Source organism: Akebia trifoliata, chromosome 13 (assembly GCF_017979445.1).
Source record: "Akebia trifoliata isolate Shusen 1 chromosome 13, ASM1797944v1, whole genome shotgun sequence".
Lineage (NCBI taxonomy): Eukaryota > Viridiplantae > Streptophyta > Magnoliopsida > Ranunculales > Lardizabalaceae > Akebia > Akebia trifoliata.
Genome location: NC_141387.1, coordinates 9,491,303 through 9,508,578, shown reverse-complemented (window position 1 = coordinate 9,508,578; position 17,276 = coordinate 9,491,303). Strand labels below are relative to the sequence as shown.

Here is a 17,276-nt window from a genome sequence, read left to right as displayed (position 1 = left end):
TCCTTTTTAACCTCACCTTCTAATATATATCTTGTAGAAAACCTCTGAAATCAAGGCTTTTTACAACCTATGACCAAAAAAAAAAAAAACCCTGATTTTTCTTCCCCAAAATAGTCATTTTCCAAGTCTTCAACCTTTAAGGTGTGTTTGATTGCATGGAAATTCACTTTCCATGTAATTTGAAATCTAGTGAAAAAAAAGGTGATAGAAAATGCATAGGGTTGAAAAATCAATTTTTATGGTTTAATTGCATCTAGAAAAATCAAAAGGGAAACCCTAAGGAAGAAGAAGAAAAAGAAAGAGGGGGAGGGGGATAAGAAGAAGAAGAAGAAAAGAGATGGGGTAACGAGGGTTGGAAGAAGAAAGAGAGAGGATATTTCAATGGTGATGGTAAAGGCAAAAACGGAGAGAGGGAAAGAGAGAAAGAGAGAGAGAGAGAGAGACAAGATGAGGATGAAGGTGGCCGCCAAGGACAAAAGAGTGGGTGACGGTCATAACTATAGAATGGTAGGGGGAGAAAAAGAGAAGAGATTAGGATTTTGATATAAGGATGGAAAAAAGGGGCGGATCTCATTTTCTCATGGGTATAGGTGGGAAATGAAATCCCTACTTTTCTGAATTTTTTAAAAATAGAGAAAAATCATTTTCATTGCTAAAAACTAATAAACAAATGGAAAATGATTATTCACCATATTTTCCATCTGTAATCAAATACACCTTTATTGTAAATTATTTATGAACTATTGAACCTCCTCTTCAATCTATTGTTTTCAATCTCAACTTAATCCCTTGTAGAAAATCCTAGATTTTTTCTTCCAAAATTCCATCATCTTTTACTTAAAAAATCATATCTTATTTGTAAGGTTTGAATGTTGAAAAAGTAAATAGAATCTTGAGGTTGAAGACAATAGAAAAAGTCGACATATATAGAATCTTTTGGTCGAAGAGTACTATAAAAAAAATTTAATCAAGAGCTTGAAATATTTGGTTTTAGGAAGAAACAAAAAATGTAACCTGATATTTTACTTTGGATTCGTCCTGTTTGACCTAGGTCCCATTTGACCCATCGATCGGATTGGTTTAAACTACCTTGACTTTTCAATTGGGTCATTTATTAATTTGAGCTTTAAAACATTAGATTGAATACAAGAGTTTAATAGAAGTAGACAAATTTGGCTTCTTCAAGTATTGAGAGAGATATTTCAAATACTTAAACGCCTCGAGGTGTGTGCCGCAAATCATTCATGCACCAATTTTTTTCTTCCCATCATAGGGTAAATATCAAAGTCACTTCAATGCTCAAGTTCAATAGTCTTACAATCTTATTTCGACAAAAATTAAATAAATCAACTACATTTTCCGACTTCTATTTATAGACATTCTTTAGTCTTTAGAGACTAGGTGACATGTGCAAGTGCACATGTATCAAAAGGACTTATTTGTAATTAAATATTGATTAAAAAGTTTGTGAATATTACATAGTAAAAATGATATTGTTATAATTTTAAAAACTAACCAACGTGACTCTTTAGGATTGTGTACTGCAATTTTTTTAGTTTTTGACAAAAATGACCATAATTATATTAAGTTTAAATATAAAAATATGGCCATTTGTAGGATCCACAATTTGGTGTCAAAACACTTTTACTCTGCCTTCTCTTATCATAATGGTAAAGATGTTAATGTACCATATCACCAAAGTAGATGCAGTATTTTCAAAATTGATCAAAAGTTGAGCTTAAACATTGCCCATTATAAAACCCCCCTTATGATTAAGCTTTAAAGTTAATCGGTTATTATTATGTTTGAACCCTATGATTTTTGGAATTGAATTATTTTCGTAGCATGACCACTTGTAAATCTTTGTTCGTCTTTGATAGTTATTACAATAGATTTGTTGTTTCCAGTTATTAATCGTTGAATTGCTATGATTATCTTGCCTATTATGCGAACTTTGTGTTTTGTAAGACTCATCATTTATTTCGGTGTCTCTAACAATATAATCACGCTTATCTTGAGATAACAAAAAACGTAATTTGTTTTCCACAAGTACAAATCCAAGTTGCATGCATGCATGCATGCTCTTCACGTAAGTAAGATGCTATGGATAATGCGTAAAGACTACTACGTTATTAGAGGCAAAAATTTATCGTAATCCATAACACAATGCTTGATGTAGTAACTCACTAATCTATGCACAAATCTTTGTTAGACTTATACATATGACCTTCAATTCGATTGGTGACTTTTAATATTTAACAGAATTAAAAAAAATATTCAAGTTGAAGATTCTAAAAGTGAGAACACCTAAAAGAAAGTAGATGGAGATAATGAAAGTATCAAATTTACTTTCAACAATAAAGATTTTGCTTTGGAAGTACAAACGAAGGGGTATGATTCGTTAGGGTTTAACTAAGACTATACCTTTAAGATAAGGTTGCATCGAACATACTCGTCTCATTTTTATTTTTTTTAAAATATCAAAGAGTATTCCTATATCTAAGATGAAACTAATCCATAAAGTTGCACACCTTAACCTCACAACAATTTTTCAATGTGAAACAAAGTAAGTTAGGAGGACATCCAATTTCACAAACAAGATCAAGAAAGCAAACTGGTTAAGTTTATTGTTAGAGTCAACCCCGTCATCATGATTACATGGTTGTAAAACTCGTTTTGACTTCTTGTCTCGTCCATGGCTAAGATCGATTCGTTCGATTTGTTCAAGTTGTCTCATTCAACAATGAAAGAGAGAGAGAGACGGAAAGGAGTCCAGATCTCACTTTTGAGACAACTTGTTTATCCATCTCGTTGGTAGACAATATCATCGACGAGTCATCTCAGTCTCGGACGAGATATAAAACCATCGGTGATTATCATCATTTTTGTTCCTTCAAAAGTTAGAGAATCATGATTGGATTTGCCTTTCATGATTTAATGTATGGCCATTTCATGACATAAAATGCATATCTGATAATTGTTGTACTAGAAATCTTTTCCCGCGTTTAGCCAAGTATGAAAATGAGTGGGGATCCTGTACTCCAGAGAGTTAGTTAGCTACCCAACTCCAGACCCCTGTATGAGTTCCTTATTAGTTATTACTCACTAAGACTCACCCTGATTAGTGATTCTTTACTTAAATCTTACAGTAACTTATAACCATTATACGCCTGTTTATAACGGATACTGTCTCTAAGGAACGGCTGAGATGGGAAGATACTTTCTAGAGATATTTGTTCAAATATCTAGGAAATCAGAACTGATCCCTATTTGTCTTCTTTTCTATCTTAAGTGGTTTCGTTGGACAGTGGACACTCAGTGTTCAACGTCGTTGGACCCTAAACAAATTCACAAACAAAAAAAGCTAAGACAACACAGAATAACAACCGATAGATTGAAGAAAGAAGAAGAAAACGATTACAGATTCTTACAACAACGAAAAAACAAAAACCCAACATCAAGTCTTAAAACCCTAGAAACATCACAACTCACTAGAGATATCCAACAACAGAGAGAGAGAGAGATCCTTCAATGGCAGAACTAAGACAACCACTTGCCATCCTCCCATTCTTGATGAACCCTAAGTTTCGAGATCGGATACCCAATCTTATCACCTGTAGTATCGAAATACACATAATAATTTGCGAACTTTCTTCCATCAATCTTTCCAACCCACCACCCATCATTGTCGTAAGCATCAACCTGATCGAACAATCGAAAACCAGAGACTTGGATTTCAGGTGGAGAGGGTCTTACATTGCTTGCATCAACGATCTCTCTCAGTAATCTCGTCTCATCTTCTGTTAAAAGCGTCTTGTACTCAATCAAGTATTGAGTCTTCCCTACTGGCATTATAATCGTTGCTTCGTAGTAAGATCCCAGAAATCCATCTTCTTTGATGCTAACTTCGACTGAATCTCCCTTTTCAAACGCCATTTTTTGCTGAAATTTTGATCTTGAATCAGAGCTTCGAGTGAAGATCAAGATCAGGAGAAGGAGAGCGAGATGAGGATCGATTGATTTCTTGGAGAAATCTGGGGAATGGGGTCTTAAATTGGGAATAGAAGCAACAGAAAAAAGGGCAAAACTTTCTAAATACAGGGAGGGGTAGTTTGGTCACATAATTATGTTAATTAAGGTTAATTTGGGGATACAGAAAAAATGTCTAACGGTCGTCAAGCAGAACCGTCAACTATTAAGTCAGTCACCAAAATAATAGAGAGCTTCTATTGGCACACCAATTTTACTTGTAAAATAAAATACATCTACCACATGAACTAGGGCTTAAAGGGGTTGGGTTCGGGCTAGATATGTGTTTACTGATATCCATATTTGGATTTTTAATTTGGGTTCAAATCCGGATCCGGATCCAACTCAGATCATACAAGTTCAAATCATATCTGATTTTTTTTTTTTTTTACTTTCAATAAACCCATATCTAGATCTCATCCGATCAAATTAAATGATTCGAACGGGATAATTTAAAATTATTACAAAGTAATTTATTAAAAAATATGACTTACATGTGATTTTAACTCAAAACCTCTCCTCTTTTGAAATGAAGCTTTGACCACTACACCTAATACTCATTTGTTGATGAATGATATACTAAAAAAATATAAAAATATAACATACAACATACAAAATAATAGATATAGGCGGATATAAGGATGGGTATGTATTCGACCCGTATCCGACTCCAGTCAAGTGACCTCAACCCATATTTGGCCCATATTTTAATTTGGATATGCTTGAAGAAACCAAATCCACTAAAAATGGATTCGGATTACTCAAATTTCGGATAAAATCCGACCCATTTTAAGCCCTACACTAAACAACCATTTAATTTGAAAAGGATTGGTGTGTTATAAATAAAAGTTAGTGGATCAATAGAATACCTCTAAAAATAAAGGAAAAACCGATGAGTTGGCAACTGGTCGAATAGATTAGGGTTTTGTTAACATTGTTAACATGTGCCCAATGGGCACAAGTTAAGGTGCATCAAATACACCTTGAAAATTTATTTTTCAACCAAAATTACTGGAAAAAAATTTCTTTAATAAAAATATCCTCAAATGCTTATTTTCAATGTGTATTTAATGATCCTTATCGTTCACCCTTGGGCACATGTTAACAAAACCCTAATTATAAAGGTACAAAAGAATTTACATAGATAAAATTACTCGTGCAACCTAGAGATTATGACCATGCCCTCCTGCATACTTAAAGAAGTCATGAACTTGATTTTGACTTACATTGGTCTATCATCAGTGGCCAGTAATTAATAGGTGAAGGCAAATTTTGAAATTAAATCATGGAATCGATTCAAACCTTCCTAACTTAGAAGGCTAACAACTTGTAAACACTCAATGCGAGATCTGATTTTTAAGAAACATTTATAATTTGGATCCAATACCTTTGTAGAGAAGCTTTTAACAAAAGAAATAAATGTCCATTGTAACAAGAAGGTGCATTTAAAACTAAGATTGTGCTTGTTTGCACATGAAAAATAGAGTAGAAAGCCATTTCCCATGTGTTTATTGGTTTTTGTCATAGAAAATTATTTTCTACAGATCTCATCAGCAATTATTTTCTTCCATCATGGATCTCATTGTTATCTAAGGCCTACAAAACTAATTTCTGGCCAAATAGAAATGGAGCTAGTGGATCTCAAAACAATGTTGAGATCTTGTATTACAACTATTGGTCAATAACACTCACAAGGATATCATTTATCAAAATTAAATAAAAAATGATGTAAGGAAACGACGTAAATGATGGTTCACTTACAAAATTAAATTGTAATGTCATGGAAAACATGAAAAGCATAGAAAATAAAGAACTAATGAAAGTATCATTTTTCAAAATCTACATCTAATGAGTGAAATGGAGATTAAAGTATTAAACTTAATGTATAAATTTGATTCAAAAATAGGTTTTGTTAAATCAAACAGTAAGGATAGTTGGAATGAACTTATCGGTTTGATTAAGCAACAGAGGCATAGAGAAAGCGTTGTCCTTAAAACCAATTTTGCCCCCTTAGGATGATATCCACAATGTAATCGGTCTTAGGCGATCGGTTTTCAAGATTCAACAGTCATAAGTCTGTTAATCACGCACTCGAAAATAATAGATTTTCGACGAACTCAATCGAATCAGTTGATGTACGAGTAGTGAAAAGTAGAAGAACAGAAGAGAGTGAGATCAGAACAATATTTATGTTTGCAGCCTGTGTTTTTACATATAGAACTCTAGGGCAAACTTTTCTTTTATAATAGTTAAAGCCTAATGGTACAAAGAAGCCTAACGATTCAATGGATTAAAAAGAGAGATGTTTGGGCCTTAACTGACCATTTCTACATATTGGACGATTCAAACGGTCAACAAAGATTAATTATAATGGCTAAATAGATCAACGATTGAGATTAGATATTTAAGTAAAAAAAACAAATAAATTTGAGCAAAAGTGGGTCTTTCATGCATACTCACATGAGGCTTAAATCTGAGATTTGCACCCCTTACTTGTGCATCACATCGGCACACACACACTAAGGGCTTTTGATAGATTGGCCACACACTAAAGGTTTTCAAGGGGTTGTCCCCAAACACAATGGGATGCAGGTCCATGGTGCCTTGGGCCCCCATATGTATGCGAGGCCCGCTCTCTTTCTTACTCACATTCAAGTAAGTAGGAGAGTAGGAAACATTTATAAGTTGAACACAAGTCTGATACTTACCCGATGTGGGACTAAAGATTTAGAGGGTTATCTCTATAACTCTCAAGAGAAAGTAAATTAAAGAATCTTTAACTTCTCAACTATCACAGATAAGAAAATTGTTCTCTTGGCTAAGGTTTCACTAAAATAGAAAAATCCTACACCAACCATACTCAAAAGAAAAAAAGATATGAGTTCAAATCTTACCCCCAATAAAACCTAATAAATAATATTAACTATGAATCCTTCAACAATCTCCCACAAATTTATAGTAAGAAGGAATATGAAAAGTTTCTCATACAAAATGAAATACCAGATATCTAATGTTTATGTCTTTAGGACTTAATCAACACTTAGTATAGATAGACAAAACTTACAGGGACTTAACGTAACTAGGTTACTTAACCCTTTCCCTTTTGGTGTAAGTTAACTACTTTATCATACATATTTTTCTTTATCATATTAGTCGAGTTCTTATAGTTTGACACTTTTCGATTGTGTGTAGAATCTTTGTTCTTTTTATAAATGCTATAAAGTACTTACCTACAATACTTATAAGGAGCAGCCCCACCCCCACATTCAAATAAGTAATTTCATTAAGTGTGTTCTATGATTATTACATACTACCCAAATATAGGCTATGAAATTTAGTAAAAGTTTTATCTCATCTGCAATCGTCATAGAATAGTAGTACTCAATACCATAGGAAAGGGACGAAGAGTTAAAACTCTTTTTCATTAGTGCTAACCCATTAGTTCATTAACTTGTTATTACCCATTAAATCTACTTCCTGGGATCTCCATTCACATAGATTGGGTGTCTGTCATAGACAAATTATTTAAATCTCATTCCCCTCAATATATTATTTACAAACCCTCTAATTAGTGGTTTTGTTAACGGATCGACTAGGTTGTTTTCTGACCTCATAAAGTCAACAACGATCACACCACCCGTTATTATCTGTCTTACTACATTGTGTCTTAGACAAATGTGTTTACTTTTACCATTATATATATGATTTTTAGCCTTGAATATAGCTGCCTAGATATCATAATGAATGGATATTGAAGGCATTGGTTTTTTCAAAAAAGGAATATCTAGTAAAAGATTTCTCAACCACTCTACTTTAGTTCTTGTCAATTCCAAAGTAATGAACTCTGATTCAATTGTTGATTTGGCCATACATAATTACTTAGAAGATTTTCAAAAGACAACCCCTCCACCTAATGTAAAGGCATAATTACTAGTGTATTTAGTTTCATTGGATTCTAAAATTCAATTAGTATCATTGTACCTTTCAAGTACCTTTGGAATTTTATTAAAATATAAAACCAAATCCATGATTTCCCTAAAAATCTAAGAACACTCACTAAAGTTGTCCAATGATCTCTATTAGGATTGCTCGTGAATCTAATTAACACCCCTACAACAAAAGTTAGGTCTAAACGAGTATAGCTCATCAGATATAATAAATTTCATATGATCCTAGTATACTCCTTAAGTAACACACTATCAATTCTGTTTTTCTTTAATTTCATGTTAGGATTAAAAGGAGTTAAAACGAGTACACTATCAAAATGTCCAAACTTTTTAAGTACTCTTTCTACATAATGACTTTGAGATAGGACATATCATTCATCTTTCTTTGTGATTTTAATTCCTAACATGATATCAACTTCTCATAAGTTTTCCATATCAAACTTGAATTTTAAAAAAGATTTGTTATCTTCAACTACTTTAAGACTAGTTCCTATGAATTAGAATATCATTTATGTACAAACAAATGATCACACCAATCTTACCTCTAAATTTACTATAAACACATCTATCATAGTCATTGAAGACATACCCATTAGATATAAGCATTGAATCAAATTTTTGATGCCATTGCTTAGGTGCTTATTTTAGTTCATATAAGGACTATACAAGTTTACAAATTTTTTTATCTTGACCATGTACTATACATCCTTCTGATTGGTCAGTATAGATTTCTTCCTCTAAATCATCATTTAAGAATGTTGTTTTGACATCCATTTGGTGAATAACTTGAAATTTCAAGCTTTACATCGTGTCTAGACCTAGAGGGGGGTGAATATTCACTTTTTGTGTTATTCATGTTTTCATTCTTTTGTTAGTTTATTGATGTGATCTTAATCCAAATCAATGATCTTGAGCTATATCACAAAACCGACCTCTATAATTATTAAAATCGATTTGTCGTTTCCAATCATTAATGGTATCTAACTTGCTATGATTATCACCCCTACTGTGAGGGCTTGGTGTTTAGCAGGACTCATCATTTACTTCAGTATCTCCCACAATATAATCATGTTTATCTCAAGACAACAAAAAACATAACTTTGTTTCCCACGTGCACAAGCCTAAGTGATATGCATGCTTCTCACGTAAGATGCAATGTATGACATATAAAGATTAATACATTATTAAAGCTAAAAATTTATCACATTCTAGAACACAAGGCTTGATTTAGTAACATCTTGTGGAATATCTTTTAGACCGGCTAATCCATAAACAAATCTTTGATGGACTTATACATGACTTTCAACTTGATCGGTGACTTTTAATATTTAATAGATTTTAAAAAAATTATTCAAGTTGGAAGATCCTAAAAGACTAAGAACACCCAAAATAATGTAGATGGAGATGGTGAAAGTATTGAACTCACTTCCAACAACAAAGACTTTAACTTGGAAGTACTAAAATGAAGGAACATGATTCTTTTAATCATTTAACTAAGAGTACAATATCTTTGAGATAAGATTGCATCAACCTAACTTGTCTCTTCAATAATTATCATTTTTTTTTCTTTTTTGATATTAGAGAGTATCCCTCACCCTTTGGGATTGGACTAGTTTGTATGATCATACATCTTAATCCTAATAAAAAATTTCAATCTGTATAAAACTAAAGTCAAGAAGCAACCCAGTTTTAAATACACAATGAGCAAACTTTTGCTAGTTAAACTTAGGAAAATGCTAAAATGACAGAAACGGAGACACAAGAGTGATAAAAATAATGTGGTGGCGTGCACATAACCATAGATGCTTTTTACTCATATCTTGCGGAAAAACATGTACGGTAATGTGCACGACACCACGAGTTTTTATCTCCCTTTGTGACACCCTTTGTCTCACCCCAGCACGACTCTTAGGTTTATTATTGAATCAACCCCTGAGGGTTATTCTATCTTTCTAAAGTCAGAGAATCATCATTGGGTTTGCATTTCATGATTTAATGTAGGGCCATTGATGATATAAAATGCCTATCTAATGATTGTTGTTGTAAAAATCTATATTTATTTATATTTACTCACGAAGCCTCGGAAATGAGTTTAGATCCTGTACTCTAGAGAAGTACATAGCTACCCAACTCCAGATCCCTTCCTTACTACTCACCAAAATTCACCCTAGGAAATATCTAGTGATCCTTCGAAATATGTATTGATCCCTAGGAAAACTTGTATACCTCCTCTTATCTTAGTCTTTTCGTTGGTCAGTGGACACCCAGTATCCAACTTCGTTGGACCCTAAAGAAATTCACAAACAAAATAAACTAAGACAATAAACAGAAGAACTACCGGAACTGATAGATTGAAGATGAAGAAGAACTGACGAAAACAACAACAAATTCAAACACCAAGTCTTAAAATCCTAGAAACATCACAACTCACAAGAGAGATCCAACAACAGAGAGAGAGAGAGAGAGAGAGATCCTTCAATGGCAGAACTAAGACAACCACTTGCCATCTTCCCATTCTTGATGAACCCTGAGTTTCGAGATCGGATACCCAATCTTATCACCTGTAGTATCGAAATACACATAATAATTTTCAAAATTTCTTCCATCAATCTTTCCAACCCACCACCCATCATTGTCGTAAGCATCAACCTGATCGAACAATCGAAAACCAGAGACTTGGATTTCAGGTGGAGAGGGTCTTACATCGCTTGCATCAACGATCTCTCTTAGTAATCTCGTCTCATCTTCTGTTAAAAGCGTCTTGTACTCAATCAAGTATTGAGTCTTCCCTACTGGCATTATAATCGTTGCTTCGTAGTAAGATCCCAGAAATCCAACTTCTTTGATGCTTACTTCGACTGAATCTCCCTTTTCAAACTCCATTTTTGGCTGAAATTTTGATCTTGAATCAGAGCTTCGAGTGAAGATCAAGATCAGGAGAAGGAGAGCATGGATGAGGATAGATTGATTTCTTGGAGAAATCTGGGGAATGGGGTCTTAAATTGGGAAACACAAGCCCTCACAAGTACAAATACCGAAGCAAAAAAGGGCAAAACTTTCCAAATACGGAGAGGGGTATTTTGGTCACATAATTTTGTTAATTGAGGTTAATTTGGGGATACAGAAAAAATTTCTGACGGTCTTCAAGCAGAACCGTCAACTATTAAGCCGGTCGCCAAAATAATAGATAGTTTATATTGGCACACCAATTTTACTTATAAAATAAAATACATCCAACACACAAACAGTCATTTAACTTGAAAAGGATGTGTGTGTTATAAATAAAAGTTGGTGCATCAATAGAATATCTCGAAAAATAAAGGAAAAAACGATGAGTTGGTAACTGGTTTAACATATTAGGGTTTTGTTAACATGTGCCCGACGGGCACACGTTAAGATGCATTAAATACACCTTGAAAATTTATTTTTCTACCTAAAAATTACCTTTAAAAAATTTCCTTTAATAAAAATTTCCTCAAATGCTTATTTGTAATGTGTATTTAATGTTAACAAAATCCTAATTATAAAGGTAAAAAAGAATTTACATAGACAAATTACTCGTGTAACCTTTAGATAATGAATGTGCCCTCCTAAATACTTAAAGAAGTCATGAACTTGATTTTGACTTACATTGGTATATTGTTCGTGATCGTTAATTAATAAGTGAAGGCAAATTTTGAAACCAAATCATGGAATCAATTTAAACCTTACTAACTTAGCAAGCTAATAACTTAAATGCGAGACCTGATTTTCAAGAAATGTTTATAATCTGGATCCAATACCTTAGTAGAGAAGGTTTTAACAAAAGAAATAAATGTCCATTGTAACAGGAAGGTGCATTAAATAAGAGTGTGTTTGTTTGCACTTGAAAAATAGGGGGAAAATCATTTTCCATATGTTTATTGGTTTTTATCATGGAAAATGATTTTCCACGGATCTCATTGGTAGTCATTTTCTTCCATCATGGATCTCATTGTTATCTGAGGCCTACAAAATTGTTTTCTGGCCAAACAGAACTAGAACTAGTGGATCTCAAAACAATGTTAAGATCTTCCATTACAACTCTTGGTCAATAACACTCACAAGGATATCATTTATCAAAATTAAATCGTAAATGATGTGAGGAAATGGCATAAATGATGGTTCACAAACAAAATTAAATTGTAATGTCAGAGAAAACACGAAAAGCATGGAAAATGATGACGCGATAAAGCTATCATTTATCAAAATCTACATTTTATGAGTTAAATGGATATTAAAGGGCCAAAACCATAAGTGATTATCCCTAGCTATCTGATGAAGAGGAAAATAAAAATAAAAAAAAAATGTACTCCCCACTACCCAAAAAATCGTGACCAGTCGAGAATAAAATGCATCAGATGGTTAGGATTGTCGAATTACATGATTGCAGTAAAATGGAAGTCTCAAATATCCTTTTAGGCACAATTGTTATTCCAATATGCTTGCTCTTTGGTATTCACTAGTGTAGTACATTGAACCAAGTAAAACATTATTTTGATAACTAATCATCTGTAGTGAAATTTAATTTCATATGCAGTTGCAAAGTTTAGATTAATCAATCAAGACAATCATAAATGTTTAATCAAGTTTTAAGATCTAATTGAGAGGAAAACTTGTCATGGTAATTTGAAAAATGGGCATTCTCTATTGTAGTTTGTAAAAATGTTGTTTTGGAACATAGAAGTATCCAATCTATGAGCCTAATGCTTATAAGAAACTCATGAATTCTCAGAGCTACATCGTGTTCTTTGTGCATGCAAGAATGTATTGATTTGCATCCCAAAACTTAACCCTAGAGCCATCAACGGTTGTGATATACCGACCATCCCGACTCACTTTTGTCCAAGTGACGTGTGTTGGTTTCAAGTGTTTGTACAATCTTCTCAATTCTTGCATCCCATAACATGTATAGTCACCAGTAAGATTAGATATTAATACTTATCGTCAATTATTGATCCCAAAAGAAGAAACTTAACGAGATTCAAGCAAGATTAGACAAATAAACCCCGATGGGTTGACTCAATGACAATTTCAGACTGATAAGTGGATAATGCCCATAGGTCGTGAGTTCAATACCTAATATGAGCATTAATTCCTCAGGAGTTGCCTGGGAAGGGGCACCCTCACTTACCTGGTGTGTGTGATACGCGGGTGTTAAATGTGCCTTGGGACTTGTCCTTGGAGAAGACCATGATCTATGGACTGAGCAAAGCCCAGATACGTGTAAGAGAATAGAGAATGCAAAAGAACAAAAAGACTATATTAATTAACACAAGAATGGATGATTACATTTGATAATCAAAGCAGCTTAAATAAGTAAAAAGAAAAAACTGGTTCCCTTAAACAATGGGCAATAGACGCAACAGACGTTTAACAACTAAGACCACTTCTTCCCTAGAAACTTGCAATTTAACTAGCAACACAATTAAGACTGATTCTTCAATGACTTATTCTACTTTGGACATATACAACTCATGTGTTATTCTTTAACACTCTCCTTTAAACTAAATGTGTCAACAGACAGTTTAAACTCATCATGTGTTATGTTGGGTTTTCCACACCAATCACTCATTTAAATGAACAAACACCAAGCAGTGCTCGGAGCTTCTCAAATGCATCAAACTTAAGAGGTTTTGTAACAATATCAGCCACCTGTTCTTCGCTTCTACAGTGGAGAATATCAATTGTACCATCTTTGACAAGGTCTCGTAAGAAGTGGTACCGTACATCAATGTGCTTGCTTCGTCCGTGATGAACTAGGTTCTTCGAGAGTTATATTGATAATCTGTTATCACAATAAATGCGGGTGCTGCAAGCTTGATTAAAATGTAGTTCATTGAGCAACCTTCTTAACCATATCACTTGACTGACCCAATACACAGCAGCAATGTATTCGGCTTCTATAGTGGACAACGTAACAATTAGTTGCTTCTTTTACGACCATGAGATCGTTCTTGAACCTAACATAAATGCATAACCCGAAGTATTCTTCTTATCATCGGGATCTCCTCCATAGTCACTATATGTGAACCCGATCAATTTAGAGGATGATCCTTTCCTGTAAAACATTCCAAAATCAAATGTACCTCTTAAGTATCTTAGTATCCGTTTCGCGGCATGAAGATGAATCTGCATTGGTTTCTCCATATAACAACTAATGAGAGTGATGGCATGCATGATGTCTAGCCTAGTTGCAGTTAGGTACATGAGACTGCCTACAATTTGCTTATATGTAGTGCTATCAACCTTTTCTCCTTCAGGTTTCTTTGTTAGTTTTAACCCAACTTCAACTGGTGTATGTACTAGATTGCAGTCTTTCATTTCAAATCTCTCCAAGATCTCCTTGGTGTATTTCTTCTGTGATATTAAAAAACCCTCTTCTGATTAGACAACTTCAAAACCAAGAAAGTAGTGCATCTTCCCGAGATCGGACATTTCAAACTCCGTTATCATAGACGGCTTGAAATCTTCGAACATCGTCCAATCATTTCCCGTGTAGATTAGATCATCAACATATAAGCACAAGATAATAATTTTACCATCAGACCCTATTTTTGTGAATAAAGTGGGCTCATAAGGGCACTTTTGAAATCCTTCTTTCAAGAAGTACTCCTCGATGCGACTATACCAAGCTCGTGGAGCTTATCTTAGTCCATATAAAAATTTTCTCAATCGATACACTTTCTTCTCATATCCTAGAGGTTGATCAATATACACAATCTCTTGCAGGTTGCCATGTAGGAATGCTAATTTTACATCCAACTAAAAATTTTGCCATGAATTTTGTGCTAACAATGCAAGTACCATCCTGATAATATTGTGTCGGGCAACTGGAGAAAATTCTTCTTCAAAATCGACGCCTTGTTTTTGCGTAAAGCTCTTAGTCACTAAACACGCTTTATATTTGTCGACTTTACCTTTCAAATTCAGCTTTGGTTGTAAACCCATTTAACGCCTATTGTCGTATGGCCTTACGGGAGATCAACCAACTCCCACGACTTATTCTTCTCAATGGTTGCTATCTCTTCATCCATAGCATTCTGCCACTTTGCTTTCTTAACAGCATCTTTAAAGGCAATTGGGTCACATCCAGAAAACAAAGCGAAATGAGTTACTAGATCAGCAAATGGTGCAATTGTACATACCTCATAATCTTGTATCCACATAGATCTTCTCTTAATGCGTTCAATTCCCACTACAGCTAGGTCAGATGATTCTTCTCTAGATGAAGAGTTTTGCAGAGATGGTGAAGATGGTGGAGCCACATCGAGTGTTCCAGTATCACTCTCTTTAGCTACAATTTCATCTAGAAAAATTGGAACATTTTGCTCATCACCATTAACAATCCATTTCCACCCCCTTTTCTTCATCAAAAACAACATCATGACTGATAATGATTTTCTTGGTGACTGGATTATATAACTTGTAGGCTTTAAAATTTTGGCTAACACTGAGAAAAATACATTTCACTCCCTTATCATCAAGCTTCTTTCGGTTTTCATCTGGAATATGTGCATATGCAATGCACCCAAACACCCGCAGATGATCAACTTTGGGCTTTCGTCCACTCCATGCTTCTTCCGGTGTCATGTCACGAACAAACATCTAGGACTCCGATTTAAGATATGAATACTTCATATGACAACTTCTGGCCAGAACTATTTTAGAAGATTGTGAACCTTTAACATACTCCATACCATGTTGAGGATAGTGCAGTTGAGGTTGTGAACTGCCTTTTAATGCCATAATTTTCACAGAAACTAAGAAATTCCCATGAGTTATACTCTCCACCTCGATCTAAATGAAGAATGCAGATTTCTCGCTCGACTTCCTTTTCAACAAGAGCCTTGAAGCTTTGGAATACAGAGAAAGCTTCGAATTTTTCCTGTATACAATAGCCCCATGTTTTTTTGACTAAAATCGTCAATAAAGGTGATAAAGTACCTGTTTTTTCGTAAGATTGCAGATCGATTGGTCCGCAAATATCAAAATGAACCAGCTCTAGAACTCTGCCAACTCTCCATGCCCTACCTTTTGGGAATTTATCACAGTGTTGTTTTTCAACAACAAATGCTTCACAAACTTGTGGTTGACGATCTATAAGAGGAAGTCATGATATCATATTTCTTTGATGAAGAGTACGCAGTCCTTTGAAGTTTAGATATCCATAACGTAGGTGTCATAACCATGTATGATAACTCACCATAGTAGAAAAATAGGGAAGAACTTCATTAGTAATGAACAAAGGAAACATGCGATTCGCTGTCATTTTAACTTGAGCAATCAGACCTTTCTCTGGATCTTCGATTTGACACACTCCATGTGAGATAGTGATCAAATAACCATTTTCAGAGAAGTTTGCTTTTTCTTCTCTCTCTTTATTGAGGTTTTCACGACATTCAGAGTGATAGTGCCCATACTTTTTACAACAGAACCATCTGATGTCAGATTTATCGGTCTGCTTCTTTCTTGTTGGTTTGTGTTGTGTGGGACAATCATGAGGACTGCTTCCTTGTCCTTTCCCTACCCGTTACTATTTTGAGGGTCAACCAGTAGTTGAGACTTGCAATACTTGTTCCACCGTCACATGCTAATTGATTATCTGCTCATGAACCAACAATGAACTCATCAATTCATCAATTGAGAGTGCATCAAGATCTTTCGATTCCTCAATCGAACACACCACATAATCAAACTTCGACGTTATCAATCAAAGAACCTTCTCGATTATGATGATATCACTATCTTTTTGCCATGGGTTCATATCTTGTTTGCGATTGTCATTATTCTCGAGAAATAATGGGAAATAGACTCTCCTGACTACATATGAAGAGTCTCAAATTTTGTACAAAGTGCTTGCAGGTGTGCACGTTTCACCTTCGTTGTTCCTTGGTACTTCTGTTTCATTGAATCCCATATTTACTTGGAAGTTTCCTTTTTAAGAATCGTTTCCAAGATTGACCGTGTAGACATCCCATTTTTGCACTCGCCTGATTAATCAACTCGTCAATCCGATTGCAATGATTCCCAATGATGGATGTGTATTCCGTTGCTTTATTTTGTTACCAGATATGTTTCAGAAATCCGGATGAGGTATCTCGAATTGACAAAACCTTAGAAACCACGCTACGCTAGGAAAATACGACCCCAGAAACATAGAAATCATCATCTTGCAGACCAAAAAGAAACTTCACGATAAAAATCACTAAAAAATTACCAAATTACCAAAATACCCCTAACCTCAAAACAACCCTAGAGCCTACGTTACGCTTCGAAAAA

At 34.3% G+C, this 17,276-nt stretch overlaps 2 protein-coding genes and 2 pseudogenes across 2 annotated transcripts; all 4 read right to left on the bottom strand.

Annotated features, from left to right (window-relative positions):
* Window positions 1–3,540: 3,540 nt before the first annotated feature.
* LOC147387764 (protein AGENET DOMAIN (AGD)-CONTAINING P1 pseudogene) lies at window positions 3,541–3,936 on the bottom strand (annotated as a pseudogene).
* A 6,527-nt stretch (window positions 3,937–10,463) lies between these two features.
* On the bottom strand, window positions 10,464–10,859 carry LOC147387763 (protein AGENET DOMAIN (AGD)-CONTAINING P1 pseudogene; annotated as a pseudogene).
* Window positions 10,860–13,931: 3,072 nt separating this feature from the next.
* On the bottom strand, window positions 13,932–14,945 carry LOC147387762 (secreted RxLR effector protein 161-like). The gene is made up of 2 exons (XM_086420232.1): window positions 14,802–14,945; window positions 13,932–14,354 (listed from the first exon to the last, which is right to left on the bottom strand). The coding sequence occupies exons 1-2, from the start codon at window positions 14,943–14,945 to the stop codon at window positions 13,932–13,934; spliced, it is 567 nt and encodes a 188-aa protein (XP_086276358.1).
* Window positions 14,946–14,968: 23 nt separating this feature from the next.
* Window positions 14,969–16,266, bottom strand: LOC147387761 (uncharacterized). Its single transcript, XM_086420231.1, has 5 exons — window positions 16,201–16,266; window positions 16,029–16,094; window positions 15,688–15,882; window positions 15,461–15,602; window positions 14,969–15,303 (listed from the first exon to the last, which is right to left on the bottom strand). Exons 1-5 carry the CDS (start codon window positions 16,264–16,266, stop codon window positions 14,969–14,971), a joined length of 804 nt encoding a protein of 267 aa, XP_086276357.1.
* Between the last annotated feature and the right edge of the window lie 1,010 nt (window positions 16,267–17,276).